The sequence below is a fragment of the Hemitrygon akajei genome, chromosome 1 (assembly GCF_048418815.1).
Source record: "Hemitrygon akajei chromosome 1, sHemAka1.3, whole genome shotgun sequence".
Taxonomy (NCBI): Eukaryota; Metazoa; Chordata; class Chondrichthyes; order Myliobatiformes; family Dasyatidae; genus Hemitrygon; species Hemitrygon akajei.
The window spans coordinates 168,910,871-168,929,037 of NC_133124.1; the positions used below are offsets into that span (position 1 = coordinate 168,910,871).

Genomic DNA, 18,167 nt, shown 5'->3' on the forward strand with positions numbered 1-18,167 from the left:
TGGTAATTTGTAATTCTGCAAGTCTTGTTTTCTGTGTTACTGCGGGTCACTGGTGTTAGCGCGGACCAGCAGTGTTGGCCGCTTGCAGCCCATCAGGTTAAATGCATTGGATGCAGTATGGCGTGGCTTCCATGATTGTGTCGATGCTGTCCGCCGGTATTCACTCCATGAAAGTCTCGTTGGATTGCATTCGTCTGCAAACTGTTGCTGCCTTGCTTTTGCGACACATTCATCCATGTAGTGACTTGGGCTAAATTATACTTTTGGGTGACTGTGTGTTTTCTACCATAATATCTCTGTATGTATTATGTGCTGTATGAGAATGTCGGTACTATGGCTTTGGAGGGACTCTCGTTATTTCGCCTGCATTCAGGGTTATTCATGGATGGCTGAATTGCAATCGAGCTTGAAATTTACCCCAGAGGTTTGGTGAGGCTATGTCAGTATCCTATTACAAGGTCAGCATTTCAAATTGGCAGGCGATGGAATAGGGGTAATTACTGGAAATATAAGGACAAATAAAATAGTTGGAATGAATAGTGAATTATTGTAAATATCTGACAGATGGTTATAGGGCACATGGTCCACAAATGGATGGTATCTATGTTGTAATATCCATAGAAGTTATCATCTATGAATGATAAAGTATCTATGTGCTTTATCATTCACAGCAGATTGGCAGTGCCAAGCACCCTCTTTGAGCAGATACCTTCAGCAATTGTTTCAGTCTCGCTTCTTCTTCACTTCGGTACCAACACTCCCACGGTCTTCCCGCCCTGCCTTCTGTTTTGCAAGTTCATAAACCTGAATTTTAAATTACAGCGAATCTAGTAATCAGCTACTTGCCAGGGCATCTTAACCACTAGATAGTAATGATTTTGAATGAGAGAGTACAGGTTTGTAGGGGACATCTTCATTTACAATGTGGTTTTTACAACGAGCTGCCAGCGGAAACATTGCAGGCATATATATTCAGAACATTTTGAATTGATGTATGTAAATAGCGTACAGATGTTATTAGCTGAACTTAGCACAACGTTCGGTACCGGGTAGGTCAAAATGGCCTGTTTTTGTGCGATAGGTCATTGTTACTGTTTAATGAACAGGTCGTAGTCATCCCCTGAAAGCCGGGCACAATCACTGGTTCATCAACATTCTGCTGGTAGGAACCGTCGTGCACTGCATACAATAATAGTAACTGAACTAAGAACAGAAAGACGTAGCTTTTTAGCAAATCATCGGAAGATAGAGTGCTGAAGTATCAGGTCAATATTGTGAGATTTTTTTTAGATGTTCCGGATTATATAAATTTGATACAGATATAGGTGGACACTGAACGCTGTCTAGCCTTTGAAAACAGAAAGAGTGTTTACTTTTAAAATAGCGAACGATTTATTGACAAACCTTTTGTACACCATGGGCTGTACACTTTTTGAGAAGTGTGGCTTGAAAAAACAGTAAAGTATCTATTTATATATTTATTATAAACCTCCCCATACCCTGGAACATTAATGCAGTTCGAGTTAATTTCTATTTTATCTCCATATGCTGATTAATAAGGAGGTCTATTGACGACTATAAGGCATATAAATGTGTCCAAATCAGCAGGGTCTGTCCAAGTATATACACAGACTCGAAGAAAACTATGGAAAAGAATGAAGAAAGTATCGAAGATATATCTGCAGTATCATTAAGAACCAGTAAACTGCTGGAACACAAGTTTGCACAATGTTTGAGCATTAGGGCACGGTGACGAAAATGCACAAAGACCAACAAGGGCGGGGGGGGGGGGGGGATCTGGCGGCAGTCTCAGAGTACTTCATTGCGGGAACGGCGGGAGAAAGGAGCTACCGACAGGTGACTTGTAATAATGACAAAAGTTACAGGGAGAATGCATAAACGAGGCGCTGAAAGAGGATAATAAATCAGTCATGAATGAATGAGGGAGAAGACTTGATGGGCTATTTGTCTGATCCTTTCCTGTGTCTTGTTATGTTATGGTGTGGTAGCTCCCGAATGCCTGTATTTTGTAGAGCGGTTTCTACTTCTTCTGTTCTTATCCTCAAATGTTATCTATCGGACCTTCATCCTTCCCTCTGTACTCGGTACATATTTATGCCGTAATTCCTGAAAGAAAATGCCTTAGAGATTTATAATGATATCCACTCATCAGGTGACCGAGATCATTTGAAACTGATCGCTGCGTATTCAGTATTCTCTACATTCTGGTGATGTCTTTCATTTCTTGGTAGTCTTGAAATGCTGACGGCGGCATATGTCAGGTTTGCCGATTGGATTGAAAGGTTTGATGCAGACTCTGTCTTTTCGGTAATCCTGTGCAAACCTTCTTCCTGGAACAAGAGTATATACTTTAAATAAAGGATATTGAATCTTGGGAGGTCTTCCGAATACAAAAGACACACACTTTTATATATCCAAAGCGCTTTCTGCTCCATGCCATCTCCACCCAGCCAGTGCACACACTCCACCCCTCCCACCACACTTTGCTTCGACTGCTTATTACGATGTATTTTGTTTATGGTAGAAGTATCTGACTTCCCACATCTGTCATATCACCGGTTAGATAATTGAGGAAATCAAACATATCAGGTTTTAATTGTGACTCATTTTTTTTCTTGATGTCAACATATCTGAGGATATATCCTGGGCAGAATATTTAAAAAATTACTAGACAGGACAGAGAATATATTTCATGAGGACGACGAGGTGACTTCGTATGACATTGGGCCGCCTCAGAAATTTCTTGAGATGTACAGTGGAAGCATTCTAATTGTCCGTGTTTCACTAGAATACACACTTTGACTGTATTAACTAATAGAAGTTTCCACCAGGATGTGGAGTTAGCGGTTTAGAGTGACGGAACAAGTCTTTATAAATGTTGACAATCGATTATAAATGGGATCTACTGAGTATTACTTTTGGAATTTAAAATCTCGTGCAAAGTGAAACAGAATGCATGAATCTCCAAACAGATGCAGAAAGTTTGCAGATTCTAATTCAGCTCCGTGTTACATTGATAATAGGGACTCACCAAAGGCACATCCGCATGGGCGTCAAAAGGGAAAGTATTTCTCATCTTCCTAATGAATAATAATAGTTCATTAACAGAAAACACATTCATTATTTCATTCAAACAGATACGATTCAGATTACAAGTACACGATGCTGAAAATAAATGGAAGCACAACCCCTGAAAATGAAGAAATTGTCAATATGGAACATAAAGGTTGTCAGTGGAATAGCATAACCATCCATTGAAGAAATCCCCACTATCTGAACAGGTTTGACAAAGAAGACTTCGAAAATCTTGTTCTGTTTGGAGACTTCTTCCCAGAGACAGAGGAATCATTGTGGCAATACAGGACTAGGTGTTTACACAAAAACAAGATTTCAAAATACATAACAAATAACAACAAACTGAAGACGGTGAATCACAATCTAACAGATTACGGAATCCTACAGCAGTTTAGCAATCTGATTACTTCCTCAGACAGATCAATTGGAGAACGTGGTTCATCAAATCTTGCAGGTCTGATACAGTATTAAGTGAAAGTCCCACAAATCATATTCTACCGATCTGTTATTAGAGCAAATGAGAATAGAATGTGCTTGGCTATGCCCTTACCTTAGGTTGTAACAACGTGAGCTGAGAAGCTCAGAAATAGCTTATATATAATTTCGTGAACACTGCAGTGGGATTTCATGAACTCACTATGTTTCCATGAGGAATGTTGGCCCCAACTTCATGGTACTATCGGGTAAGCCTTTTTCTTAGCTGTTGAATGTCAAAATAGGGTCTCTGTACAAATCTTGAACACGTTGAACATTTTAGTTCTGTTCTGCCTGTTGGATCGATCATAGATAGAAGATTCCCCGACCTTGAACTATCATTCTGGACAGTTAATTCGTTAACACGTCTGCAAGCATGTATTGGTCATCCACAGAATGATGTCACTATGAAAACATCTCCTGCGTAATTCTCCACTGGGCCTTTCAGTTTTCAATTGTTTGTAAAGTTGATTTTGTTGTTTATTGGTATTCTTGTTTATTTTTCTTTGCTATTTTCATTTGCTTTTGGCCTTGAATTTATTGGAGTAAAATACATACCGGTAGGCAAATACAGCAGATAGGATCACGATGACAATTACTGTGACTGTTCCTGTTGCAATGGCGACGTCCCTCAGGAATGATCCTGAAACTAGATATAATAATGAGCACATTTGTTTCCATAGCATTGTACAGTCCAAAGCTACGGTGGCATGTCATGTAACCGGAACTCAGAAGGCCAGCCGACAGCTAAAGAAAAGAATAAATAGTCTATTTTCGGGCCAATAACTTTCAATAGAAGTTGATAAATGGCACCAGCCCGAAACGTTGACTGTTTATTTTTTTCCACAGATGTTGTATGACATTATGTGTACCTCTATTATTCTACAAGTGTCACTCTGCTTTTGCAGTATCTGCATTATCTCCTGTGTGTACATAATTTTACATCCTAGTAATGGCCCCAAATATCCGGGATCAACTAACACGAATCTGGTGCAGTTAAAGAACTCCGACTCAGATAAGAACACATTCCCGTAGATAGATGTCATTGCCAAAACACAACCAACATTAAATTACGCAATCTGTTCTATCTACTATTAAAATCAATTATCTCTTATAGGGATCAATGTTTCCGACTGACAACGTGGAAATACTGGCTTACCTTCTTGTCTTAAAACCTATCTTAAGACCTACCTGTGATTATGTGATGCACTGGTTATTATTTTGACTATTACGCCATATGTATTTGATGTTCGCGTCTTACAGGGGCAGTCTATTCAGTCTTCATGCTTGTTTGGGTTGCCTTTGAAGATAAAGAGAGAGGATAGATCTGTGCCATCCATTTAGGATGGTAGGAATAAGGGGAGTTTTCTCTGATGAAGATCACTAAAGGTGGTCTTAGATCTTTTGTTCGAGACACTGGGTAGAACTGGTCGCAACATACGATCTGGTGGAAGACCCGTTAGTTCGAGATGTATTGCTAGCGTTTTCAAAAGGTGGTGTGTGGTTTAACGTTAACCGAGAGTCCAGCGCCAGAGTGACAGAGGAGTCCAAGATGAGCTCCAAGTTGAGCACATTTGGCGGTTTAGTTAGAATCTGACCTTTGTTTTTTTTTTTGTATTTATTCTTTACTAAGCTTCTGATTAATATTCATAATTAAAATTCCTTTTATTGTACGCAGTGTAGAATCTGTTATTTCGAGGCATTAATTTAAAACAGGGTAGCAAATACCACAGTATCCACACATACCGGGGCTTTGGGTACGAACGAGTGCGCATCAATCTCAGCAATTTGGCGGGGCCGGCAGTTGTCTTCGCTAGACATATGCAGCCAACGGAATCAGGGTATTTCATGAATAAAATCAGGTGGAGAGTGAGAGAGAGAGAGAGAGAGAGAGAGGAGAGAGAGAGAGAGAGAGAGAGAGAGAGAGAGAGAGAGAGAGAGAGAGAGGAGAGAGAGAGAGAGAGAGAGAGAGAGAGAGAGAGAGAGAGAGAGAGAGAGAGAGAGAGAGAGAGAGAGAGGAGAGAGAGAGAGAGAGAGAGAGAGAGAGAGGAGAGAGAGAGGAGAGAGAGGAGAGAGAGAGAGAGAGAGAAGAGAGAGAGAGAGAGAGAGAGAGAGAGAGAGAGAGAGTTTCATATCGAAAGGAAATGGCTAGGAAAGTACCTGCGAATTTTAAAATTGATTATTTCACAAAATATCAGAAGGAATGGGTGAAGGCGAACATTGTAACCTCCGGCTGTGACATAAAATGTCAATTCGCAAAAACAAGGAAAACATTTTTTTTTTAAAAAAAAAGTAGAATTCGGCCATTTGTTCCACTGAGTCATTCCTCATTTTCATCATAGCAGATATATTCCTCTCTCAAGACCTGCCCTCTGTCATTTCTGTTAAACGTGTCATGCCCTGAATAATCAATGACCTGTTAAATTCTGCATTAAATATACTGACAACTTGGCTGTTGCAATCCCCTTTGAGAGCACATTCCAAGGATTGTGAAGAGCACATTCCACTCACTGGTTAAAACAAATTCTTCCTCATCTCTGTCCGAAATCAAAGTCCTTCTATTCTGAGGCTGGGCCGTCAGGACCGAGAAAACCCCACCTAGCATTTACCCTCGCCACAACGAGTCCGCCTCGCCACGTTCTCGAGGCCTCTAAACGTGGCCACCACTTTCCATTCTTCTGAATTCCACTGACTGCAGGCCAATGGTAAAGACACTTCGAATGTCAACGTTTACATTTCCGCATTTATCCTTCTGAAAAGTATTTCAATTCACTCCAATGTTAGCCCAGCCTATAAAAGATAAAGTGCCAACCTGCTCAAAATACTCCAGATGAGGCCTTACCGGTGTCTTATAAGGCCTGAAAATTCAGTCCACTCGAGATCAATACTTACATTGCATTGACCTTCTTCACTATTCACTAGAGAAAAATGTACATACTTCAGCCATTAGATCGGGATACACATAGCACTCAATTTTTGACAGCTCCAAGTCACTTATCCAGGCGTCTCTTAAAATCCTATTTAATCTGACTCCACTACCATTATTGCCGGCAGCCAATTCCAAGCGCTCACCACTTACTGTGTAAATAAACAGCCCTGAAATCTCCACCGTACCAACTTGCAAGCACCTTAAATCTGTGCCCTCTCGTGTTAGCCATTGTAGCCATGAAATAAACAAAAAAAAAGAACTCTAACTATCCACATGCTCAATGTCTATCATCATCTTATACACCTCTATCCGGTAACCTCTCAAGCTACGGCGCTCCAAGGAGAAAAAAAAAATCATAGTTCAGACAACCTATTCCATAGGGCATGCTCCCCAATCCTGACAACATCCTTGTAAATGTCCTCTGCACTCTCTCTAGAGTTTCCACGTGAACCTGTGTTGGAAAATAGCTACATAACATTCCATACCTGGTGTTTGGAGGTAGTATGTTCCGTTACTGGTACCATGCAGGTTAATAGCGACACAAGATATGAGTTGTCTGGCACCACTCTGCCGAATTAGTTTCAGGGAGCTCTGCACAATAAAATTCTCAAATGTGCGGTTGGTGACATGGAAATATATTCTGTTCCCATTGACGCTCCAGGTGATGGCTGCAGTGGGCTTTGCTTTCACTTTGCAGATACATTTAATCCAATTCTCAAACCTGGAGCAGTTCGGGCCAGACAAAATCAGGGGCTGATCTAAAGAGTGAAATAATTTGAACAGATGATTGACGCTATGTATTTGATGAAATTCTAGAGGACAAGATTAGGCACATTCACATTTTCCCTATGCAATTTCCAGACACACAGGGGACCACAATAGGGCTAATTTAGTTATTTCCATAAATCCAAAATCGATTGTTTTTGTTTTTTTTTCAATTCTCTTACATTCTCAATATCTTCTTCCACGTTGTACTATTGACCCAACCAACCTGAGGCAACTTATCGTGAATTAAAAATCGGAGTACTGAATTTACTTCTGATGTGGGTAATATCATAGATCTACACAACAGCTGCAGTATCTATTGAATGTACTCTGTAGGAAAACTAACGACAGGGGTAATGTTCAGAATGGATGGGCAGGATTGATTGAACACATAGCTATCTATTTGATATAACTGAGATTGAAAGAAAGATCTTTCTTCACAAGTGTTTCATTCAGGTCGAACTTTAAACCGGGGTACAATTCCAAGTTGGTGTGAACTCGGTGAACTTCCAGTTTTCCCATTGAACCCAGCTGCATACAATTCCGAAATTCGTGTGGCAATGAACAAAAGACAAATCAAAACTACGACGAGCGTACTTCCAAAGTGAAAGAGAAAATGCTGAAACACAAAGCACCCATAGCCCAAGGATTGTCATTTCTGCAGATTTCATTATATTCGGTAGCATATCGTCCTCATGGGTATGAACAAGGTAGAGGACAGGTACACCCCTGGGATTTTTCTTCATCTCAACAGCGAACATTCGACATCTATTGCAAAGCCCATGAAAGGCAGTTCACTGCATCTCAGAGGTGCTTTTGGAGTTCTCCAAGCCAATTATGGTGGATGTACAGAGATTAAACAAAAAATTAAATGTGAAGCTTTATACCAATTCATCTCGAGAAATGGCGATAGCTAGAAAAGCGGGCATGCAGCAAAAAGAAATCAGAATCAATCCAAGGATGTGGATGACGATGACAAGGGTTTAATCAATTCCAAAGAGGCAAGGACCTTGCATCTAATTTATGGTGCAGAAGATTCGGTGATGATGTCAAAAAATAACCACACACAATATTGCTTTTGTAAATGATCGACAGAGTACAACATTCATATTCGTTTTATAGATATGAAGCCACCCAGCACAGACTCAGGCCATTCGCTCGTTCTTGTTCATGCTGAACGTGATGTCTTCCTGAAACTGCATTTAGCCTTTAACGAATTTTCCAGGAAACAACCAATTATCATAAAACCATATAACAATTTCAGCAAAAACAGGCCATCTGGGCCCTTCTGGTCCGTGCCGAGCGCTTACTCTCACCTAGTCCCACTGAGCCAGTCACAGCCCATAACCTTCCATTCCTTGCCTGTCGATCCTATCGTTTAACTATTGCAATTGAACACACTTCTACCACTCCCTTTGGCTGTTTCGTGCCGAGACTCTCGATCACCTGTTTGAAAAGCCATGACCAGTGGTAATTTTTGCACTTATGATGTATTAATGGCAGTTTATTAGAACACTTAACATAGAAGAGAAGCACACGGTACGACAGCATCTGTCCATGTTATGCATTTGAACCATACAAAAGCAGTCATACATGTCTAACCCTTTCCAATTCAGCCCATAACGCAGATTTTTCTTTCATCCATGTGCCTGCCTTGGAGTCTTTTGAGTATTATTAATGCATCATTAATAGAGGGTGCAAGGTGTTCCATTCAGTAAAAACAAAAATACAAGTATTACGTCTTCCTTAAGATGTCCCCCATTTATCCTAAGAGGATCTCATCTTGTATAAGTTATTTCTGCCCTGGAGATTGAAGGCTCAGGGTGCTCACTACGAGTGTGCCTCTTATCATTTTACAGTACTCTGTCAAGTACTCTCCCTTTCTCCTCCAACAAGAAAAGCACTATTTCACGCATCTTTTGTAGATACATTGTGTTCACTGGTCTTGTACACCTTCTATAACTTTTCCACATTGTTTTTTTTATGATGCAGCAACGTCAATTGATACCAAAACTGCAGTTGTGGTCTAACTGCCCACTCACAGAGCTGCATCATAACTCACAGCTCTTCATGCCAATCCTCCGAACAATGAGGGTTATCGCGCCATATCCCTTTATCACACTAATTTAAAATTCATTCATTGAAAGGGTATAACATCACAAATTTCATGATTTAGCGCCATATGCAAACGTAATACTTAGCATAAAATAATCAGACGCAGCCCCTGTTAGCTAGAAAAGAAAGAAAAAAGAATGATAGGGAAGCAAGAAACAATCAGGAGAAGACCTTGTCCAGGAGGATTAAGAAAAATCATGAGGTGCTCTTCGTGTATGTTAAGAGCAGGCCGGTGGGCCGGTTAGGTATAAGACCCGTCAGGGAATGTAACAAAGAAAATGTCGCTGGGATGCAATGAATCATTTAAGATCTTTAGTGAATACATTACTTCAGTGTTCACCATTATAGCGTCCTTGAAGAATGTGAGGGTGGTGTAAAACCTATTAATATGCTGAAACCTACCGGTCTTAACAAGAAGGATGCTTTGGAATATCTGAAAGAAAAGAACATTGGGAAAGTTTGGTCTGATGTTTCTGCAGAGGTGGCGTTAATAATTACATTTTTATTGCCATAAATTTGCCAGCAGCAGAATGGGGGATGGCAAATATTAGCCATTTGTTCAGAATAATCCTTGGTATTGTAGTCCAGTTAGTCTTCCAACAATAATGGACAAACTATCGCAGAGGGTGCTGCGAGGTACGATATCCGAACAATTGCAGAAGTGTAGATTGTCTAACGCGAGTGAACGATTACTTTGTAAGGCAGATCCTGCCTTGCTAGACGCATTCAATCATTTGATGAAGTTGCAAAACCAATAGATACAGATAGGTCAGTGGAGGCGGTGTCTATGCATTTATACTCGTTTCGCCGGGTTTACACAAAGATTGTTGGTATTGTATAAACTGCAGAAATTTGTCGTAGATACAACGGGATATTTACTGAATATAGAGCTACTAAGACATGCAGCAGATGGGGTCAGTTCCGGAAAGCGTTGTAATTCTCTTTGGAATTGTAGAACGTGAAGGCAGACTACGGGGTTGTTGGTAAGATTCCGAGCACAGTGGGGTAGCGAGTGAATTTGGGGACCACGAAGATCGCTCACAAATGTTGCAGAACTTGTTAAGGTCGTTAAACGGAATTATAAAGGACTGACCGTCAGCAGTCTGACGATTGAGTTTAGAGCTACAAGATAATATTGCAAATCTATAAATATATTGTTAATCCACGCGTGGATTATCATGTTCAGACCTGGTTGCATCTTTATCGGAAAGGTATTTATAGATTGTAGATATACACGGATGCTTTGTAGGTTTGAGAGATACACCACATGGGGCTTGCTGGGGCTTTCCACTTTGCTGCAAAAGAGGCTGTGGGGTGACTTGACAGAGGTGTAAGGTGATACAGTGCTCAGTGAGATACAGTTTCGGAGGTCAGAAGTAAGAAATGCCAAAGGATATGATTTTAATATGAATGGAGGAAGCTATAGGGACGGCAGCAGAGACGGACGCATTGATTAGAACAATGAAGGGTTATGTAGGCGGTAAGGTTTAAATTGCACTTAAAATAGGTAAAGGTTTGGTACAACGTCGTGGGTTGAGGGAATATACTTTTCTGTATACTTCAATGTTCATTTATACATTTTCTTTCCAGCTCTCAGCCCAAGTCTTAATCCTGGCTTTGTCTCGATGAAACACAATCCATAACACTCTCCCTTCATATCAACTGCAAACATATGAAACGCCATTCTATCTATTCATTTCTGCAAATGAGAAAGGAAGATGCCCCTGTACAACAACTCTGGTTACTGTATTTCGGTCTGAGAAAGAGTATTGACCTGCAGGTAATTCGGGAATCTGCTGTTTTGAGAAATTCAATGGTGTCCACTGCCCGAGTGCAAAGGGCTGGAACAGGCAACTACAGTGGTTTCAATAGCTTTGATCAGCGATCACTGGGCGTTTGCGATTGATTCGCAAGAATATTTTCCTAGAAGGCGGGGACAAGGGCAGCGGCTGTCGTCTGACTAGAGATAATGTTCAGAGTGGTGATCGAGTGGATCTAGATTTCTGAGGCTTCAGGGAAGACAGAGTTCAGTCAGAGAAAGAAAGCGAAAAATACGAAAGGTCACAGTTAAAGTTAACACACTTCTTCCTACCTTTGTTTATATCAGCTCAGATAGGTCAGCAGAGAATCTAGGTTGTATGGTGGAATGCTCCTCTTCCGGGTGTGGCAAGGCAGGGAGACATCCAGTGTCTTTGACTACTACAACTACAAGAATTGCAACCAGCTGGAGCTTTTAACAATCAACGTTAAGGAATTGGAGCTGAAATTTGGTGAACTCTGGACCAATTGGGAGGCTGAAGGGCGATAGACGAGAAATATAGAGAGATATTTAGACACAAAAGCAGAGCACTGGAATTGTGTGACAACCAGGAAGGAGGAAGGTGTTAAGGAGCTTTCTGGCCATTCCCCTGGATTACGGTTATACCAGTTTTCATAATGTCTTTGGGATGTCGTACAGGGGGAATACAGAGTGGTCGTGAATGCAGCACTAAGCATTTTCTATTACTCAGAAGGGAAGGGTGGAGAACGATGCCGCTCAGGTGATCGGGGTAATTATAGTTAGGGAACGTGCAGTGGCTCGGAGGGCAGGAACAAAATTCACAGATGGCATGTTGCCTCGCCGGTGCCAGAGTTCGGAATATCACGATCGAGTATTCAGCATTCTTAAGTGGGAGTGTGAATATCCAGACGTCGTCAATGCAGGTACCAATGACATGGCTACGACTGTTAATGGGGATATGCATAGGGAGATCAGGGAATTAGGCGGCAAATACAACGGCAGGACCTCCGGGGCTGCAATTTTAACTACACGTGTAACGTGCTAGTGAGATCACCAGTAGGAAGGTTAGATAGTTTAATAAATGGCTAAGGATGTATTGTATGAGAGGGTCGTAAGAGTTTTGAATCATTGATCCTCTAGGGAAGATCGAGCAAACACAGAAGGGACAATGTATATCTGAATTAGTGGTGGACGAATATGGTTGTTGAAATGTTTCTTAACAGTGCGCAGTGTGGTTCAAATTAGATTTCCACGTCAGTTAAGAGAGACTTTGTGGACTTCGATCACAGACAAAGGAAAGCATCAAAGTTTGAGCATGTTGCGATTATTTCCCTGATATGCATATATTTCAAGGCAAGAAATACAGAGGAAAGGTGGATAATAGCGATAAATATGCGGTAGCTAATTTACAGTGTCAAAGTCTAGCGAGGAGCGTTTGTTGATACCGCAAAACTGCAGCAAACTGGATGAGTTGAAATGTAAAAGGCGGACAAAATGGAGCAGGATGAACAAAGGCTGAGGGTGTTTTATTTTAAAGCGTGCAGTATACGGAATATAGTAAATGAACTTGCCACATATTAGAAAAATGACAAATACGATGTTGTAGGAATCACTAAATCATTAACAAAAGAAGATGGAAACTGGAAGTTTCATGTCCAGGGACACATATTGTCACATTAGAACAGGGAGGAAGGCGGGGTGGAGGGAGGTTGTTTGGGGAGCAGTGTTGCTCTGTTTGTGGAAAATAGAAGAAATGGGAGTCAAATGACTGGAAGGTAGTACATCATTGTGGATAGAGCTGTGAAAGTTCAAAGGTCAAATGATCCGAATGGGAGTTGTATACAGAACCTTAGCAGTAATAAAGTTGTGAACTGTGATGCGCAACGTGAAACGCAGGACGGAAAGGCAATGATATAGTGATCACGGGGATGTCAATTTGCAGGGTGATTGGGGAAATCAGGTTGGGCAGTTTAGCAGGAGGGTAAATTTCAAGAGTACTACGAACTAAATTCTTAGAGCAATTTAAAGTTGAGCCAACGGGGATTAGCGGTTGTGCAACATCTAGAATTGCTCATAGTCTTAAAAATCGTTTAGAGATAAAAGTACACATAGGTTAAGTGATAAAACTACGATCGAATTCAGCCTGCAATTGGAGCAGGAGAAACTAAAGTCAATTTGGAGAAGGAAGTTTGAAAATCGGAGCGCGCGTGCATCGTGAGCCATTTTGAATTTTTCTTCTTGTCATCGGAGTTAAGAGAGGCGGGAGTGCACAGGCATGTGACGTCGAGCAGTAAAGCGCGGAATATTTAAAAGGAACACAGCCTTATACAGCGGGCAGCGGACTGATCCGGGAGCACAGGGAAGGGTTGAGGTCTTGGGCTCAACGGGCTTAGGCGGAAACGGACAAGGCAAGGCAGGTTTAGTTTTAATTTCCCTTGTTCTTTGAGGAAAAGGGAAATTATGAGTGTGAGGACAGCCTGTTGTTCTCAGTGTCGGATGTCGGATGTCCTGGAGTCTCCTAGCCTCCCAGACGTCCACATCTGCGCCAGGTGCGCCGAGCTGCAGCTCCGAAGGAAAAGTGTTAGGGAACTGGAGCTGCTGCTCGCGGACCCTCATCTGGTCAGGGAGAGTGAGTTGATAGAAAGGAGTTACAGGCAGGTGGTCACACCGGGGTCACGAGAGACAGACAAGTTGGTCAAAGTTAGGAGGAGAAAGGGAAAGAGTCATGTACTAGTGAGTACCCCAGTGGCTGTGTCCCTTGACAGTAAGTACTCCTACTGTTGGGGAGGAGAGCCTGGGGGAAGCAACAGTGGCCGTGCGTCCGGCACAGAGTCCGGCCCTATAGCTCAGAAGGGTAAGGAAAGGAAGAGGAAGGTAGTAGCAACAGGGGACTCGATAGTTAGGGGGTCAGATAGGCGATTCAGTGGATGCAGTCAGGAAACCCGGATGGTAGTTTGCCTCCCTGATGCCAGACTCAGGGAGGTTTCGAATCGCCTCCAAGATATCCTGAATTGGGAGCGTGAGGAGCCAGAGGTCGTGGTACATATCGGTACCAATGACACATGTAGGAAAAGGTAAGAGGTCCTGAAAACAGACTACAGGGAGTTAGGAAGGAAGTTGAGAAGCAGGACTGCAAAGGTAGTAATCTCGGGATTGCTGCCTGTACCACGCGACAGTGAGAGTAGTAACAGAATGAGGTAGAGGATAAATGCGTGCCTGAGGGGTTGTAGCAGGGGCAGGGATTCAAGTTGATGGACCATTGGAACCAACTTTTGGGGCAGTTGTGATCTGTACAAAAAGAACGGTTTGCACTTGAATCCTAGAGGGACCAATATGCTGGTGGGGAGATTTACGAAGGCTACTGGGGAGATTTAATCTAGAATGGTTGGGGGGTGGGAGTTAAATTGAGGAGACTTGGAGAGAGGAGGTTAGTTCACAAATGGAGAAAGCTAGTGGACAGTGTGTGAGGGAGGATAGGCAGGTGACAGAGAAGTGGAGCGCTCAGACTAAAGATGTAGGGAAGAAGGAAGAGAAAGATAATAAAGTTGTTTGCACCATTACGGATAAACAGGGATTAAAAGCTGGAGAGTTTCTTAAAAGCATCTATTCTAATGCTAGGAGCATTGTAAGAAATGTGGATGAGACAGCAAAAATTGATACCTGGAAATATGATGTTGTAGCTATTAGTGAAACATATTTGTAGGAGGGTTTTGATTGGCAACTAATTATTCCTGGATTTAGTTGCTTCAGGTGTGATAGAATCGGAGGGGCAAGAGGGGGAGGTTTTACATTTCTTGTCAGAGAAAATATTACAGCGGTGCTTTTGCAGGATAGGTTAGTGGGCTCGTCTAGGGATGCTATTTGTTTGGAATTGAGGAATGCGAAAGGTGTAGTAACTCTTATAGGGGTGTATTATACACCAGTTAATGGGGGACGAGAACTGGCTGAGCAAATTTGTAAGCAGAAAGCAGATATTGTACTAAGCACAAATTTCTGATTGTGGGAGATTTTACTTTTCCACACATAGACTGGGAAACCCATTCGGTAAATGGGCTGAATAGTTCGGAGTTTGTAAAATGTATGCAGGATATTTTTGCAGCAATACATAGAGGTACAAAATAGAAAAAGGTCAGTGTTGGATCTCCTAGAGAAAACACGAAGAAATCTGCAGATGCTGGAAATTCAAACAACACACACAAAATGCTGGTGGAACACAGCTGGCCAAGCAGCATCTATAAGGAGTATCTATAAGTCCTAACGAAGGGTATCGGCCCGAAACGTCGACAGTGCTTCTCCTTATAGATGCTGCCTGGCCTGCTATGTTTCACCAGCATTTCGTGTGTGTTGTTGGATCTCCTCCTAGAATATGGGATAGGTCAGGTGTCAGAGGTATGTGTTGCGGAGCACCCTGGATCCAGTGATCAGAATGCCATTAGTTTCAATATAATTATGGAGAAGGATAGGACTGGACCCAGGGTTGACATTTTTGATTGTAGAAAGGCTAACTTTGAGGAGATACCAAAAGATTTAGAAAGAGTGGTTTGGGACAATTCGTTTTATGGGAAGGATGTAATAGAGAAATGGAGATAATTTAAAGGTGAAATTTTGAAGGTACAGAAATTTTATGCTCCTGTTAGGTGGAAAGGAAAGGTTAAAAGTTTGAGAAAGCCATGGTTTTCAAGGGATATTGGAAACTTGGTTCGGAAAAAGAGAGATATCTACAGTAAATATTGGCAGCATGGAGGAAACGAGATGCTCGAGGAACATAAAGAATGTAAAAAGAATCTTAAGAAATAAATTAGAAAAGCCAAAAGAAGATATGATGTTGCTATTGCAAGTAAGGTGAAAATAAATCCAAAGCGTTTCTGGATATTATATTAATAGCAAAAGGGTAGTGAAGGATAAAATTGGTCCCTTAGAGAATCAATTTGCAGAACTATGTACGGAGCCAAAATAGATGGGGGAGATTTTGTACAATTTATTTTCTTCTGTATTCACTAAGAAGAAGGATATTGAATTGTGTGAGGTAAGAGAAACAAGTAGGGTAGTTATGGAAATTATGATGAATTAGGAGGAAGCACTGGCGCTTTTGAAGAATATAAAATCGGATAAGTGTCCGGGTCCTGACAGGGTGTTCCCTCGGACCTTGAGGGAAGTTAGTGTAGAAATAGCAGGGGCTCTGACAGAAAGTCAGAGTATTGCTAATGTGGTTCCATTGTTTAAAAAGGGTTCTAAGAGTAAACGTAGCAATTATCGGCCTGTAAGTTTGACGTTAGTGCTAGGTAAATTAATGAAAAGTTTTCTTAGCAATTATCTGGATAGACAGGGTCTGAATAGAAACATTCAGCATGGATTTGTGCGTGGAAGGTCATGTTTGACAAATCTTATTGAATTTTTGAAGAGGTTACGAGGAACGTTGACGAGGGTAAAGCAACGGATGTTGTCTATATGGACTTCAGGAATGCCTTTGACAAGGTTCCGCACGGAAATAGAGAGAGCACAGAGGAGATTTACTAGAATGTTACCTGGGTTTCAGCACCTAGGTTACAGAGAAAGATTGAACAAGTTAGGTGTTTATTTTTGGATCGTAAGTTTCAGTGGGTCCTTGATAGAGGTAATTAAAATTATGACGTGGATAGATAGATTTGACGTTGATAAGCTTTTTTCCATTGAGATTACGGGAGATTCAAACAAGAGGACATGTGTTGAGAGTTAAGGGGCAGAAGTTTATAGGTAAAACGAGGGGGAACTTCTATACTCAGAGAGTGGTAGCTGTGTGGAACGATCTTCTAGTAGAAGTGGTAGAGGCAGGTTTGGTTTTGTCATTACAAAAAAATGGATAGGTATATTGACAGGAAAGGAATGGCGGGTTATGGGCTGACTGTAGGTAGGTGGGACTAGATGAGAATAAGCGTTCGGCACGGAAGAGAAGGGCCGAGATGGCCTGTGTCCGTGCTGTAACTGTTATACGTTAATCTGGTTATGTGCATCAGTATTACACAGGAGTTGCAGCCATGAGAGAGGAATTGGCCATAATTGATCGGAAAATAACACAGGCAGGAATGACAGCAGAAAAACAATGACTGTCAATGAATTGGATAATGGAATTAATGGCACTGTTGTAAAGCTTGCAGATAATCAGAACATTGGTGGAGGAGCAGGTGAATTTTATGAAAGTAGATAGGCTACAGAAAGACTGAGAATAGAGAATGGAGAGGCCTACGGAATACAATGTTGGGAATGTATGATCATGCACATTGATGGAAGAAGTGAGAAGTTTGACTGTTCTTTCTAAATGAAAGAAATATAAAATAAATGAAGCGCAAATTGACTTGGACGTCACTGTGCAGGATTTCCCCAAGGTTTATTTCCAATTTATGTGTGGTGAGGAAGGCAAATCTGATGTTAGTATTAATTTTAGGACGACTAGAATATATTATCAAGATTGTAATATTCAGACTTTGTCGAAAAAATGAGGCTTCACATGGAGTAAAGTGAGTCCCTTATCTTGGAAAGAAGTGCTGCAACTGGCATTGTTCAAAGGAGTTTCACGAAAATGATTCCATTTTCGCCGGGCTGCTTATAGGAAGAGCTTTTGAGGTCTCCGGGTCCGTATTCAGTGGAAATCAAAGGAATGAGTGGAACTCTCGTGGAAAACTTTCGAATGGTGAAGGACTTTGACAGAGTAAATGTGGAAGGATAATTGCAAAGGCGGGGAAGTCCGGCACCAGAGGAAAAATAAATCTTAGAGTAGCATGATGTTCATTCAGAATGGAGATGAGGAGGATTTTATTTAGTCAGATCTAAGTGAATCTGTGGAGGACATTTTTAATGTATATTTAAGGCAGAGACTGTTAGATTGTTGATTGGTCAGGACATGAAGGTTTGGATGAAGAAGGAAGATTTTTGGGGCTGAGAGGAAAATTGAATCAGCTATCATGAAATAGCGAGCGGATTCGATGGGCCAAATAAGCCCATCGAATATCTTATGGTCTTATAAATAAAACT

At 41.4% G+C, this 18,167-nt stretch overlaps 1 protein-coding gene across 1 annotated transcript in view; it reads right to left on the minus strand.

Annotated features, from left to right (window-relative positions):
* Positions 1-734: 734 nt before the first annotated feature.
* Positions 735-18,167, minus strand: part of LOC140736214 (Schwann cell myelin protein-like) — a 30,666-nt gene continuing 13,233 nt past the window's right edge. The window contains exons 4-7 of the mRNA XM_073062160.1: positions 6,985-7,257; positions 4,129-4,219; positions 3,053-3,101; positions 735-2,351 (exon numbers count right to left, since the gene is read on the minus strand). Coding sequence (XP_072918261.1) covers positions 2,184-2,351; positions 3,053-3,101; positions 4,129-4,219; positions 6,985-7,257 — 581 coding nt within the window. The 3' untranslated portion in view covers positions 735-2,183. The remainder of the gene's footprint in view (positions 2,352-3,052; positions 3,102-4,128; positions 4,220-6,984; positions 7,258-18,167) is intronic.